This window comes from Saccopteryx leptura, chromosome 2, assembly GCF_036850995.1.
Source record: "Saccopteryx leptura isolate mSacLep1 chromosome 2, mSacLep1_pri_phased_curated, whole genome shotgun sequence".
NCBI classification, from domain to species: Eukaryota; Metazoa; Chordata; class Mammalia; order Chiroptera; family Emballonuridae; genus Saccopteryx; species Saccopteryx leptura.
This window is the reverse complement of record NC_089504.1, coordinates 190582308-190596799: the sequence shown is the minus strand read 5'-3', so window position 1 is coordinate 190596799 and position 14492 is coordinate 190582308. Positions and strand designations below refer to the sequence as shown.

The 14492-nt window shown below is 39.7% G+C and overlaps 1 protein-coding gene across 1 annotated transcript in view; it reads right to left on the bottom strand.

Moving 5' to 3' along the window:
• Positions 1-14492, bottom strand: part of VEPH1 (ventricular zone expressed PH domain containing 1) — a 102642-nt gene that overhangs the window by 49156 nt on the left and 38994 nt on the right. The window contains exon 2 of the mRNA XM_066365878.1: positions 7942-8157. Coding sequence (XP_066221975.1) covers positions 7942-8157 — 216 coding nt within the window. The remainder of the gene's footprint in view (positions 1-7941; positions 8158-14492) is intronic.

Below are 14492 nucleotides of genomic sequence, written 5' to 3'. Positions count from 1 at the left end.
CCTAACTTCTTAGAGTTCCTAACAGTGTATAACTATGGCCTGCTGTCTTATTTCTTTGATTCTAGGCTTTTTACCTTTATCTAGTGTCTCCCCTCTTGGTGAATTTAATTGAGCCTGATTGGACTAGGCTATTACTGATATGATGAGCTAACAGGTCTCCCTGACAGGCTGGCTGCTCTCCTCTCTTTGACTTTGGAAGTCTGGGTGTGTGTTTGGTCAGACACAGAAATTTTTGGATCTACTGAGGCTAACTTACATCAAGAAATCTCCAAAAGCCTGGTGAATAATCAGTCAGGCCAATGTACTCATCCACAGTGAGGATATCTCTCAGGCCACACCTAGGATGTCCCTTTCATATTAGGGTATTACAAACCAGATTACTAACCAGACATTTCACTGATGGGCATAAGATCATATCAGAGCACAGAAAAATCCTGATATTACATTTCATCTAGGCCATGGGAAACCTAATTAAAATAACATTTCTGAACTACCACTAAAGTTGCCATCTCTAGTGATTAGAACTTTCCTGTTCATCAGATTCCATCTCTACCCCCAAGGCAGAGCTGGATAAATGTGTCAAAATAACGATCTCACACTGAGCATCTTCTTTCATTGATTTACTCTTCAGACACATAGTGTTTAGGAAGGGCTAATTCATGTGTCCATTTTCTCAATTATAATCATATTCTATCCCTGCTTCCTTGAGGTTATATTCATATTACCTTAGAGCATTGGATGTTTTCTAAACCTCTCAATCTTATCTATACAATCTCTTGGGTTGTCCCTATGGACAGCCACTTTCTCCATTATATGTAGACTTTTGTTAAATTAGCTTTTGGATGACACATCTTTGTCCCTGTGATGGCAGGTCACAACCCTCATTTTGAGAGTAGAACACAAACAATTCTTGGAGCTTTCCTACAATGAACTTCAGACCCAAGTTTACTTTATCACTCTGAGTACTTAGCCAAGAATAACTTGCAGCTAGAGAGGTTCACATCTTCCATTAGAGGACATTTTACCTGTAACTTGCTAAGAAACCACAAGTAGTGGCATTCAGAAGTACAACTCAGTTGTTTCCAAATAATTATGGACTTAGGCACAGCAAAAGGTCAATAAAAATCAGTATACCCAGCACCTAATGTTTTTGCACCTTGAATGTGAACTAACACTTGCCAACAGCAATGAAATAACAGGTTGTCTTAGCCAATCTGATTATATTCTTTTTACCACATTTCTAGATGTTCTTGAGAAAAACAGGGGGCAGCTAGTAAAATCTTTTAAGTGTGGTTCCAAGTGAAATGTATAAAATCCCCTAAAAATGAATAATGTCATTACTTAAAACAAAAACAAAAACCTTTAACACATTTAATTTTTCTATTTTTCCTCCCAAATGGGACATCTGAAAATTTCTTAAATAATAGGAGAAGGGAAACATTAAGCAATGAGCAAGTAGTTCATATAAACACTAAGGAATTGTGACTAAAGGCTCATAATCTCTAAACAGTGTCTAGATGGTTCCTAGTGTATTAAGAAGCCACAAGCACTGCTGACAGCAGCAACAGGATACGAGTGAGGGGGTGCGTGGTCCACAATAAGACTGGACAAACACGAGCCCTAGTACCTGACAGGTACTGTACAACCTCCTTCCGGTGGCTGAGCTTCCATCTCAAGTGAAACAAAGGAGTTGCTAATGCAGTAGATGTCAGGCCCATGACATTGTTTTATCACCAGGATTCTTTAGATCACAGGAATGCTAATGGCACACATGCCAAGAAAGGCCTGTGAAAACCCGTACAAATAAACCACTTTAGCAGCGGCTGCTAATGCCAGAGCCTGTGATAGATCTTGGCCCTCTGTGCAGACGTGACCATGAATATCGTCTTACCCGTGACTCACTGCCCAGTACTCAGGGAACAAACTCAGTGAAGTACAAGGGAGAAATAAAACTGTGTTCCCGGGGATAGTTATATCTAGCTGGAGAAGCAAAACAAGAGGGCTTTGTTCTACAGATGCCAAGAATTATATTTCTTAACTAGATTAGCACCCATTTGAGCTTTTGGTGGTGACTTTACTTTTGAAAATGTACTTTGGGAACATTTCCCAGTGTTTCAAAATTGAAAAGAATAAAGCTAAGTAGGAAAGATATTTATCTGAGATGATAGCAGCTAAAAAGTTCTTTGGCTCTCCAGCCTCGAACTTAAGAGCCATGAAAGCGTAGTCTCAAGAAATAGTAAATATCACTTAACAAAGTATTTATTTTATGGTTATTCATCTGGCATTATTGATCAGATAATCAAATTAAATTTGGATTTACACATAAAATGTCTGGTTCTTAGTAGCATGGCAATATATGAAATCTACTTGGCGCACACGTCTGAGTTTTCCCGATATATTTTCTGATGTGTAATAAATAAAAGAGTGGATCTCAGGAGCTCAGGACTGTGTCCCAGCAGAGGTGGGCTTAACGGCAGGGGCACCAGCTATGCGCCCTGGGCCCCGACTTCTGAAGGGCCCCACAAAACCCCACCTTGACATTTTTTTCTAATGTAAGGGGTCCAATAATTTTTTCTGCACCCAGGGCCTCAAACAACCTTAATCCACCTCTGAGTCCCAGACTCCATTCATTTCATGGCACTGTCTTATGTGCATTGATTGACATGTAAATACTTTGGACCCTTTGAGATAAGGGTAGCTAGTGTGGAAGCCAGTAAACAGTCACATCTTTTGAACTATTTATTTGTTCATTCATTCATTCATTAAATATCATTTTGAGCACCTGGTATGTGCCATTCACCTGCTCTAGGTGCTGGGACTACATTAGTGAGTAAAACAGAGCATATATTTTGGGGAGGGGGAGATAAGCATATGAACATGGTTGTAACAAATAATTAAATTAACAACCCATTAGAAAGTACTGAGTGCTATTTTAGGGTCTCTGCAGATAACACAAAGGATGACACCAATCAGAGTCCATACTCATGCAGCACATTCTGTGTCTTAGAGATGTTGTCTGTTTTTAAAATGTCTATTCATTTAATGCTCATGACAGACTTATGAGACAACTACTCTCATCACCTGCATTTTACAGATGTCAAAATGAAGGCACAAAAGGATTATTTTGCTCAAAATCACTCTGCCAGTAAATGACGGAGCTGGAGCTGCCTATTGCATGAACTTCTAAACCAACATAACCAGCCCTGCTTCTAAGAGTTGCATTGAAAATGCTCTCAAAACTATTCAAGGCACTTTGCATATGATGTCAATCAGGGAAAGATGTTGTATCTTTATACAATATTAACTGGGGAAGAAGAAATAAGAAAACTAAAGTGTGGAATCAAAGAGAATGGACAGTGAGGTCCTTCTGAAGAGGAAAAACAGATACTTTCTGATTTTCCAACAGTAAATTTGGTGATTATTCCTATTTCTACCTCAAGGTAACCCCCTTGGGAAATCTTTCCCTTCACAGGGGTTATCAACAGTGTGAGCAGAGAGGAGAAAGAGATGCAAGCTTACTTGACAACTGCTCTATTTAGTGATTTGGTTGGGGAAGAGGCTGTAACTACTCTAGAATTTCATTCTAGTACATCAGCTATGTCAGTTATTTCAAACTCCTTGAGGCCATTTTAATTTTTTTTCAAGCCTCTCCAGGTTTGGATTTATCCTAGAATGTAATGTATCTTGTGGAGGGTACCTTCCCCTTCATGATTTTTCCAGGGGTAAAGACATACGTATTGGCCAACTTCGTATAAAGACCTGGTCAGAGGAAGCTGTGGTTTGAAACAGGTATTTCTGGATAGTGGCTAGACCACACAGGGATATCACTTTTATGATAAAAGATGCTCTTCATGAGCAACATCTGTTATTTTTACAGTTGGCAGAACAGAGTCTTGAAGAGAGAAAATAAGTTAAGACCAAGAGCATCTGCCTCTGAGGCCTTCAGCTCTAAAGCTCTCTGCTATTCTAAAACCTCTCCGCATCTCCTAAGGGAACCAGAATTTCAATCAGGAAGGTGATCTGGTTCCTCCTTTGTTGCCCAGACGACAGGTTGAGAGACTTGTCTAAGGACTCGGTGTGGGTGGGTAAAACCGTATCATCCAAGGCAAGAAAAAGCAGAACTGAGAAGTGTATGTTGCACACCTGGCTGATTTTATGTGGAGGAATGTCTAGAAGGTGAAATCTAGAATTTTGTATTATATTAACATTAATGTGGCAAGTTCATAAATTTAGGAACCAAGAAAAGAAAGGATTCAATACAGGGCTAGGCAAAAGTAGGTTTACAGGTATGAGTACACAAAACAGTTTATTCTTGTACTACTATTTATTAATTATTGTATTATTTATTTGTACAACTAGAAACCTACTCTTGCCTACCTTGTATAATTACTCTTTAAAAGAGGAATAAGAATGGCCCCTTGGGATAGGTTGGAATATATGTTGAGAAAGGCAATTTTGGACAAAATAAGACAAAAAGTGTCTTTGTGTGAGTGAACATATTTAAGCTTAAAATGACAGGCTAGAAAAAGACATCAAGTGAAATGGCCAAGGACATAGAAAGGCTGGTGGCCCTTCCTGATGCCAGGATGGCTTATATGAGGAGGTGGGTGGGTGGACAGGAATTCACTCTTTTTTTGTTGTCATTGTGCAAGCCAAAAATTCTAAGGTTGTCTTTTGAAAGTTGATCTAACTGAAAGAAAAGAATATGAGCCATCTAGATTTATACATGGTTTCCACAAGAACCCAAATTACAAGTAGGATAAAAAACATCATTTTAGTATTTACTGTATGCCCAAAAGTTCTTTTTAAAATTCTATGAAGGCTAAATTCCAGTGCTATGACTACAGCCTTGCCATTGGTTCCTGAGGTTGACTTTCTGGGATCACATGGCCAGGGGTGGGGTGGGGGGAGCACGGCAATGAATCACTGATCTTTGCTGAAAGGGCTTCCTGCCTTCCATAATAATATCTTCTGCCTCCTTGGAGAGTACCATAAGGATACCCTGTGCTCACACTGCTTACAGGCTGGTTTCTCTTGTCCCTCTAAACCAAGATGTTTATCCCTTGGCCCTTTTCTCTTTTTTTCAAAATATCAGTGCTTGTCCTCAGGGTCCTACTCTTGACAATCCTAAAAACTCATTTACCCTGAGGCACTAAGTCATTGACAGCAATAAGTTTAGCATTTCTATTTCTCAAAAGCATTAGCTTTCTTCTCTTCCACCCCACTCCCAACTTACCCAGAATGAAACATTCCTTTGTAACAGAATTCAGGGCATTTTGCAAGGGCAGTGTGTTTTTCTAACCTTGGTCTTATTTCACAAACCTGAATTTCTGCACAGGATGTTTTTTCTTCTTGGAATGTCCTCTCACTGCATACTTTCTATTTGATGACATTCCTGCTTATTGTCCATAAACCTTTCCAAATACAACCTCCATCCAGGAAAACCTTCCTGACTTTCTGGAACTCTCCCAGCACAGCAGCCACTACCCACATGAGGCTACAAGCCCCTGAAAGATGAGTTGTTGCAGTAGTATAATGTTATAGCAATTAAATATATAGAAATATAGAAAAATATGGAAAATATATAGAAATAATTAGGATATAATATTAAAGGCAATTAAGCAAAGTAAATAAAGTTATGCCATCTGGATAGGAATTGATCCAGTGTGTACAGACATGATAGGCAGGCTCTGCCTTTCACACAGGCCCCAGTTAGTGTCTGTGTGAAGTTACATATGGATAAGAAGTTGCTTGATGTCATAACTCTGTAGGTTAACATAAACAAGAAGCTTCTCTAGGAACACCTTAAAAGTGGTTTGATGTGACATTTTAGTAGATAACCATAAAAAGGGCTCCCTGTGAGGAACTCCCAAAAAGGTGGTTTGAGGTGATAATCCTATAAATTGACACCTGCCAGAAAAGGTACTAAAGCTAAGGTCTGCCCCCCCCCCACAGTAGTTGTCCAGATTCCAACGTTGAACGTGGACTGTCTCCACGCCACTCTGATCAAGGACAGCCCAGAGGAGCACGCCAACAGGGTCCCCTTAAGCTGTCCCCAGGCACGCCATAGGACCTGTGAGTAATAAACTGTCCGTGTGATTCTGGCAACTAACTTGTGTGTCCGTTGTGTCTTTCCTTCGGTGGCAGTTAGAGTCAGCACTGATTAGTAGCATCTTCACAGCCGCCTCAAAAAGGCCACCAGCCCTGCTGTTAAGCAGAAGTGTCCCACAGCACGGGAAAGTTGAATCAGGGACACTGATCAACTTAGAGCTCGGGCTCTACTGGGACATGAGTACTCCAAAGTAGGAGATGCTAAAACATCTGCCAGATTTATAAGACTTAGCATTAAAAAAAGTAAAATAGCTCATTAATATTTATATTGATTACATGCTGAAATAATAATATTTTATATCTATAGAATTAAGAAAAATATATTCTCAAATCAGTTTCACTTGTTTTTTTGTACTTCTCTTTAACGTGGCTACTAGAAAATTTCCAGTGACGTAGGTGGCTCGTGCTGGTGGCATGCATTCTGTTTCTGCTGGATAGCATGGTTCTAGAGTCTAGACCAGTGGTTTCGAAATTTCAGTGGGAGCTGAAGAGTACAGCTAATGTATGAGTTCCCATCTGAATTTCGTGGAGTGGCACTTTGCAGTAAAATAATCTGTTTCTGATGTATGTCAATAAGGTATTCAACATAACCAATGAAGAACAGACATATTAGGTCTTTGTTGTTATAAACATAACATAAGCAGCATTAACCTCTCATTAATTTTGCTGAAATCCCCATTTCCTCCCTCCCATCCCTAATCCTAGGGATGAAAAACAAAACAAAACAAAAACAAAAAAACCAGTGTGATAGTGAGTCTAGAGTCTTTCGTTCAGTTGACCAGTCCCTGGACTGAATATGAAATATGAAATATGCTTGCAGTTAAGCATAGACAACTGTGAAAAAAATAAAAGAAGAAGAAATGAAACTAATGGCTGCCACACATTGTGCTAGACACTTGAACATAACCAGAATTTCCTGAACTGTGCTTAGGGGAACCATAGTTCTCAAGGCTATTCATACATACTGTGATGGGGCTGGGTTCCAGGGGAGAAAGTTTCATGGTCAAATCAGAGTGGAAAATGCTGTACTAAAAAGTTAACCAGCTTTTTTGATTGCAAGACTTTCCAGAAACTTTAAAATAGTATGAAGCAAGGGAAATATTAAATTCAGTGTTTACCAACTTTTTTGATCACAGAATTGTTTTTAAAGAAATATCTATCAACATCAGTGGTTAGTAAAATTTGTCATGGGCAATGTTTCTTCATCTGCATTTTACAGGGAGGAAATTATGGGTTAGTAAGTTAAGTGTCTTGCCCAACATTTCAATCTTACATAATTGTTTTGTGGCTGAGCCAAAACTCCAAATTGATGTTTATGCCAGAGAAAAGAATTCAAACATGATCAGAACAGGCAAATATTATCATTATGGAGAATTCATGATGCATACAGAAACACACTTAAAAATGATCAAGTTAATTCTCTCCACATATATTAAGCTCATTGCCACTCAGTTCAGACTGCACTCCCTTATTGTTCACCTTGGATGAAAGAGGTCTCCTTTTTTTGCATTTTCCAATATTCCTCATCTGAATCTTGGCACATATTGCTTTACTGTTAGCTTTTTATAATGTACATGTCTCATTTTTACAAACAAATTAATATTTCCTGTGGTTTTCCTCTGAACTGCTTACAGTGCATCTTGCATATAATAGGGGCTTGCTAGAACCTTCTCAGTTTATTAATGACCAGCCTGTCTGTCTTAGCCATTGATGGTTTGTGGTATCTTATCCAAACACCAAAGAAACATTGGCTGTTGGTTCGGAGACATTATGTGTTCATCTACACCACTAAGCCAGTATCAAATAGTGTGCTGTTGAACACCAACATACATGTAAAATGCAACTCATGATATCAGAGGCGATTTTGGCATGGGGATTGTCTTCATCTTTCCCAGAGGGTCTCAGGTTGTGTTCCAAGAAGGAGTCCCAGAGCCCCATGAGGGCCTTTGCATGCTTTTTGATGGATTCTGTCCCTCTGATGGCTGTCGTGATTCTTGTGATGCAGATTTCGACTACTGCCCGGTCATTGTTATTGGTTTGGTAATCCTATTTGGAAGAAAACCTTCATGTTAAATAATACTCTGGAAAGTTATCCTTCAAAGGCCAGAGAACACACAAACTGAGTCACTTAGCAATCAGGTATGCCACACTGTGTGGCTAGGAGGTGAGGTGGTAAAGTCCAGTACTATAAAGGCCTGCTTGCACAATGGGACTCTTATGGAAGCGACAGAGCAGGAAATGTACTGAGCTGGAGTCAGTCCCTGCTGTCATCAACACACAGACGGGAGCAGTGATAAGCCAAAAGAGCTTAATTATTCACTTTAAGTGGGTCTATCCTTCAGGCTATTTCAGTTTCTAAGTTCATTATTATTATTTTTTTCCCTCCGGCATTTCAGTAACTTTTGTGAACTGATTCAAGTTACCTTCCAATTTCTCCTCATAAGCTTTCTTTCTATATACACAAAACAACACATCATTTCATCTTCCTTTTTCAATTCAGATTTTAACTTTCCCCAACTCAATTTCACTTCATTCCTAATCATCTTTATTGAGAGATGATGTGACCCTTCAAAGCATCTAAATGTAGAAAATAGGCACATTGCTTTCATTTGGAAACTGGCCTCAGTGAACTCCACATGGTGAACTGACAATATGGCAAGCATAATGGAGCAGGGAAACACTTGGTTTCTTACACAAGCATGTGCCGTCAGACAGAAAATGACTAGCTCTCTATCCTACCTCCAGCTCCAGCACCAACAGCCTTTTTATACTGTTATAAGTAATGCTGCAGGAACCATCTCTGCACTGTAAGTTACTTTGAGCTGAGATTCTCCACAAGTAAACATTTCTGAATCAAAGGACAGGAACATTATTTTTTTAGGTGAGAGGAGGGGAGATCCTGACATAGACTCCTGCATGCATCTTGACAAGGATCCACCTGGCAACTTCATCTTGGACTGATACTTGAGTACCAAACTATTTTTAGTGCTTGGGGTTGATGCTCTGCAAGGGAGCTATACTTAACACCTGGGCCATGCTCAAACCAATTGAGCCACTGGCTGTAGGGAGGAAAAGAGAGAGAGTATGGGGAGAAGCAAATGGTCATTTCTCCTGTGTGCCCTGACCAGGAATCAAATCTGGTACATCTATATGCTGGGCCAACACTCTACCTCTTAATCACCAGCCAGGGCTGACAGAAACATTTTTTTTGACAGAGAGAGAGAGAGAGAGAGAGAGATTCAGAGAGAGGAAGAGATAGGGACAGACAGAAAGGGAGAGAGATGACAAGCATTAATTCTTCATTGTGACAGTTTAGTTGTTCATTGATTGTTTTCTCATATGTGTTGTTCATATGTACCTTGTCTGGGGGCTACAGCAAACTGAGTCACCCCTTGCTTAAACCAGCGCCATTGGGCTTCAAGCCAGTGACCTTTAGGCTCAAGCCAGTGACCATGGGGTCATGCCTATGATCCCATGCTCAAGCCAGGGACCCATGGTCAAGCTGGTGAGCCCACACTCAAGCTGGATGAGCCCGTGCTCAAGCAAATAACCTCAGGATTTTGAACCTAGTCCTTCATGTCCCAGTCTGATGCTCTATTCACTGAATCAACACCTGGTCAGGCTCAACAGAAACATGTTAAAAGCTCACAATATATTCTGCCAAACTATTTTCCAGAAAGGTCCTACTGATTTTTACTCCTATCAGCTGAGTGAAAACATGTTTTGACTATTATACCTTTGCAAGAACAAAATATTTTAAATCTTTGCTAATGAGATCAGTGAAAAACAGTATCTCATTGCTGTTTTACTTGGAATTTCCTTGATCAGAAGGGAAGTTGAATATATTTGTCATGTTCATTGGCCATGTGTATTTCCTCCTTTGGAATTGCCCACTGCGTATTATGTCCATTTTTCCTTGGATGACTTCATTTTTGGGGTTGGGCTCTCCCAGGGGGTGGCTCTCCCTTGGTGCAATATATTTTTCTATTAAAGATATTAAGTCAACATTTGGCATATTGCTTGTGAATGTGTCTCCAAGTATCAATATTTTTACTTTTTTTTTTTTTGCTGTTATATATTGACATGCTAAGTTTTTAGATAGTTGAATCTGTTAATATTTTGGGGTTTTATTGTTTTTCTCTTTTTAAATTGGAAGCTTAAATTGTTATTAATTTCTGAAAATAAAATTTATGGACATGGTACAAAAATTCAAAAGTGTAGTACTCCAGCCCACTGGGAATTACTAGTGTCTTATGGAAAAACTTACTCAAGACAAACTGGAGACTGAATGATACCACTAGCTTTTCTGGGTCTCCAGCTTGCAGACAGCAGATTGTGGGACTTCAAAGCCTCTATATTGCATAAACTAACTCCTCATAATAAATCTCCTTTTAAGGAAGGAAAATGACAGCAGTGTAGGCAGATGTTACAACCCCCACCTCCCAGAACCAAAGTGGATTACAACTTAACTTAGGAACAATCATCTTGAAAAATCAACTTTGGACTAAACTAAGGAGTCTAAACCCAAGCATCACCGAAGGAATCACACTGAGCTGGTAGAAAAGGTGGAAATGCAGAAAGGGCTGCCCCACTCCCAGGAGTGAGCAGCATCCCAGAGGGTCTTTCACAGTGGGTGGGTTTCTGGCAGAGTTGTGGACCCTCAGCCCTAGGACTGGAGCCCCAGCATGGAGCCCCAGAAACTAGAGGAGGTGTACAGACAGTAGTTAGCTGAAAGAAGAGTCGGGTTACTGTTTGCAAGAGGGAAACAGAACTCTCAGGCCCAGGCTCCATCTTAAAGAGACCACACAGAAAACCTCATTCACAATTACTTACCCAGGGCTCTGGGAGTGGGGAGCAATGAGAGGACTCAAGTTGAGATAAGAGAGGGGTCTCGGGGGCACAAGGAGAGACTATGGGGAACAGCCACCCTGACCCCTGCACTGTGTCACTCCCTAAACCAAAAGTGCCCATTCTTTCTGGGAGAACCTAGCCAGCAAAGGGAAGCAATTGCCCCACCCACCAGAGGCTTTCCTGTTCCAGTCAGTGCAGAGAGACACTTAGAAGCAGGGGGCACATCAGGGACACAGGATTTGAGTCCTGAGATTGGGAAAATGGCCCCCCAACCTGCTGAGTACCCTCCAAAGGGTGGGAGGGCCTGGCTGTGGAGATGGCTGTGGTGTTTGGCCCATGCAGCAGTCAGAGGCAGAGTCCATCAAGGCAGCCTGTGTGGCGCCCATGGAGGATGTAGCTAGAGATGCCTCCCACTTGCCTACAAGGACAGAACCCAGCAGGTGAAACATCCCACATGCCAATGGGAGGTGGAGCCTAGAGAGGGGTGCCTTGAGCTCATGGCGAGCAGAGCCAGGCAGTCCGCACAAAGCCAGCAAGGGGTGAAGCCTGGAGAGTCTTCTATGCACCTTTGTGGGGCAGAGACTGAAGAAAAGCCCACATACCCACAAAGGGCCTTGAGAAAGCGAGGAGTAGAGCCCAGAGAGGCATCCTACATTCCCACAGGAGCAGTGCCCCGACAGGCAGCATAGAAGCCCATGAGAGGTGGAGCTCAGCGAGGCAAAGAGTTCCACGGACACACGGAGCAACTGAAGCTGTGGCCTGTGAGCCCGTGCTGGTGCCTAAGTGCCTGAGGAGGTGGGAAAAGAGGGGGGACAGAATAAAGACCTCAAATCAAGAATATAGAGGCCACAAACACTGGCCAAGAGTAGATAAAAGCCAGCCTAGGAGTGAAGCTGATAGTTACAATGGCATCAGGGCCCAGCAAAGGCAGTCATAAATTCTGGATTGCCTGTAGCTCCAATAAGGTTGCTAAGGACCAGTCAAAAGCAGTGACCCTGACAGGTCTGTACCAGGTTCTGTCAGGAAGGTCCAGGAATGGTACAATCAGCAGCCAGATACAGAGAGTATCAGCTAAGGACCTAACAACCATAGTTAGAGTGGTATCTAATCTATACAAAGGCAAAATAGGAAGAAAGAGAAGTGCAATTCAAAAGAATCAATAAGAGAAGTCCCCAGAAAATGAACTGAATGAAATGGAAATAAAGAAGATACCAAATGCAGAGTTTAGAATAATGATTGTTATGAGCTTAATGATCTTAGAGCAACAATAGGTGGACAAAACAAGCACCTAAACAAAGAGATAGCTGTCATCAAAAAGACATTGAAATCATAAAAGAGTATCACAAAGAAATGAAAAATACAATATCAGAAATGAAGACTACAATAGAAGAAATTAAAATCAGGCTGGATGAAGCACAGGATCAAATCAGAGATTTAGAGAAAAAAGATATGCGGAAGCACAAAAGCAGAACAGCAAAAAGAAAAGAGGATCAAAAAGTCTGAGGAAACTCTAAGAGAGCTCTGTGACAACATGAAGAGAGACAACATCCACATAAATAGAGGTTCTTGAAGGAGAAGAGAAAGAACAAGAGATAGAGAACATGATTGAAGAAATCATAGCTGAAAACTTCCCTAAACTGATGCAGGGAAAAGTCACACAAGTTAAAGAAGCACAGAGAATCACCTTAAAATGGAACCCAAAGAGATCTACACCAAGACACATCATAATTAAAATACCAAAGCAAAGAGATAAAGAAAAAATACTAAAAGCTACAAGAGAAAAGCAGTCAATCACCTACAAAGGAGACCCATAAGGATGACATCTGACTTCTCAAAAGAAATACTTGAGGCCATAAGGGAATGGCAAGAAATATTCAAAGAAATGCAAAACAAGAACCTACAACCAAGAGTTCCTTATCCAGCAAGACTATCTTTTAAAATAGAAGGAGAAATAAAAAGCTTCCCAGACAACAACAACAAGAAAATCTCAAGGAATTTATTACAACCAAACCAATGCTACAAGAAATGCTAAGGGGCCTGCTGTAAATAGAACAAGGGGGGGGGGATCTAGTAAAAGAAGAATGTAAATTTAAAGAATGAAATGGCAATAAACAACATATCAATAATAACATTAAATGTAAATGGATTAAATGCTCCAATCAAAAGACATAGGGTACTTGCGTGGATAAGAAAACAGGACCCATACATTTGCTGTCTACAAGAGATCCACCTCAAAACAAAAGATATACATAGACTGAAGGTAAAGGGATGGAAAAAAATATTTTATGCAAATTGAAATGAAAAAAAAAGCTGGGGTAGCAATAACAATAAAGTCCGACAAAACAGACTTTAAAACAAAGAGATAAGGTAGATCATTACATAATGATAAAAGAAGCACTCAAACAGGGAAATATAACCAGGTATGCCTGTAATGCTATGAACATCCCTCTCAGGACTGCTTTTGCTGTGTCCTATAAATTTTGAGTTGTATGTTCATTTTCATTTGTTTCAAGGAAATTTTTGATTACTTCCTTGATCTCATTGTTAACCCATTTGTTATTTAATAACATGATATTTAGTTTCCAAGTGTTTGATTATTTTTCAGTTTTTCTATTATAGTTGATTTCTAGTTTTATGCCACTGTGGTCAGAGAAGATGCTTGATATGATTTCAATCTTTTTAAATTTATTGATACTCATTTTGTGTTCTAACATGTGGTCTATCCTAGAGAATGTCCCATGAACACTTGAAAAGAATGTATTTTCTGCTGCTTTATGGTGAAAGGTTTTAAAGATATCTATTAAATCCAGTTGATGTAGTGGGTCCTTTATGTCTGCTGTTTCTTTGTTAATTTTCATTCTTGAGGATCTATTCAGTACTATTAGTAGAGTATTGAAATCCCTTACTATTATAGTATTGTTGTTGATCTCACCCTTTATCTCTATCAAAATCAGCTTTATATTTTTAGGTGCTTCTATATTAGGTGCATTGATATTTATAATGGTTACCCCAGTTCCATTTACCAAGGGAAACCAGCCTTACCAACTTCTCACTATTTGGCAGAGGACTCCAGGCACATGCAAGTGGTCATTTAGAGAACTTCTTTTCTTCTCTGTAATTCCTATGGTAGTTTTTCTTTTTTGATTTCATATTTTCTTATCAATGTTTTAATAAAAATTCATCTGCATTTTCTCTAGATTAAAAAATGTGTCAAAATATTTAACACTTGATATTTTAGAAATTAATCTCTTAACTATTCACTTTACCTTTAGATCTATCTGGTATTTATGGGACTAAGCAAATATGTAGATTGTATTCTGAATAGCTAATCTAATTCTTCTACCATCTGATATTGAATAATTCATTTCCTAGTAATTGTTTTATATAAATCAGGTTCTACTTTCAGGCCGTCTTTTCTCTTTGCTTGTTTCATCTCTCAATTCTTTTGCAATTCTTGTTTCATCTCTTTTGAGTCATTTTATTCATCTAAGCTTCACAAGTTTTTATAAAGTGTTCCTAGTGTATTTTAT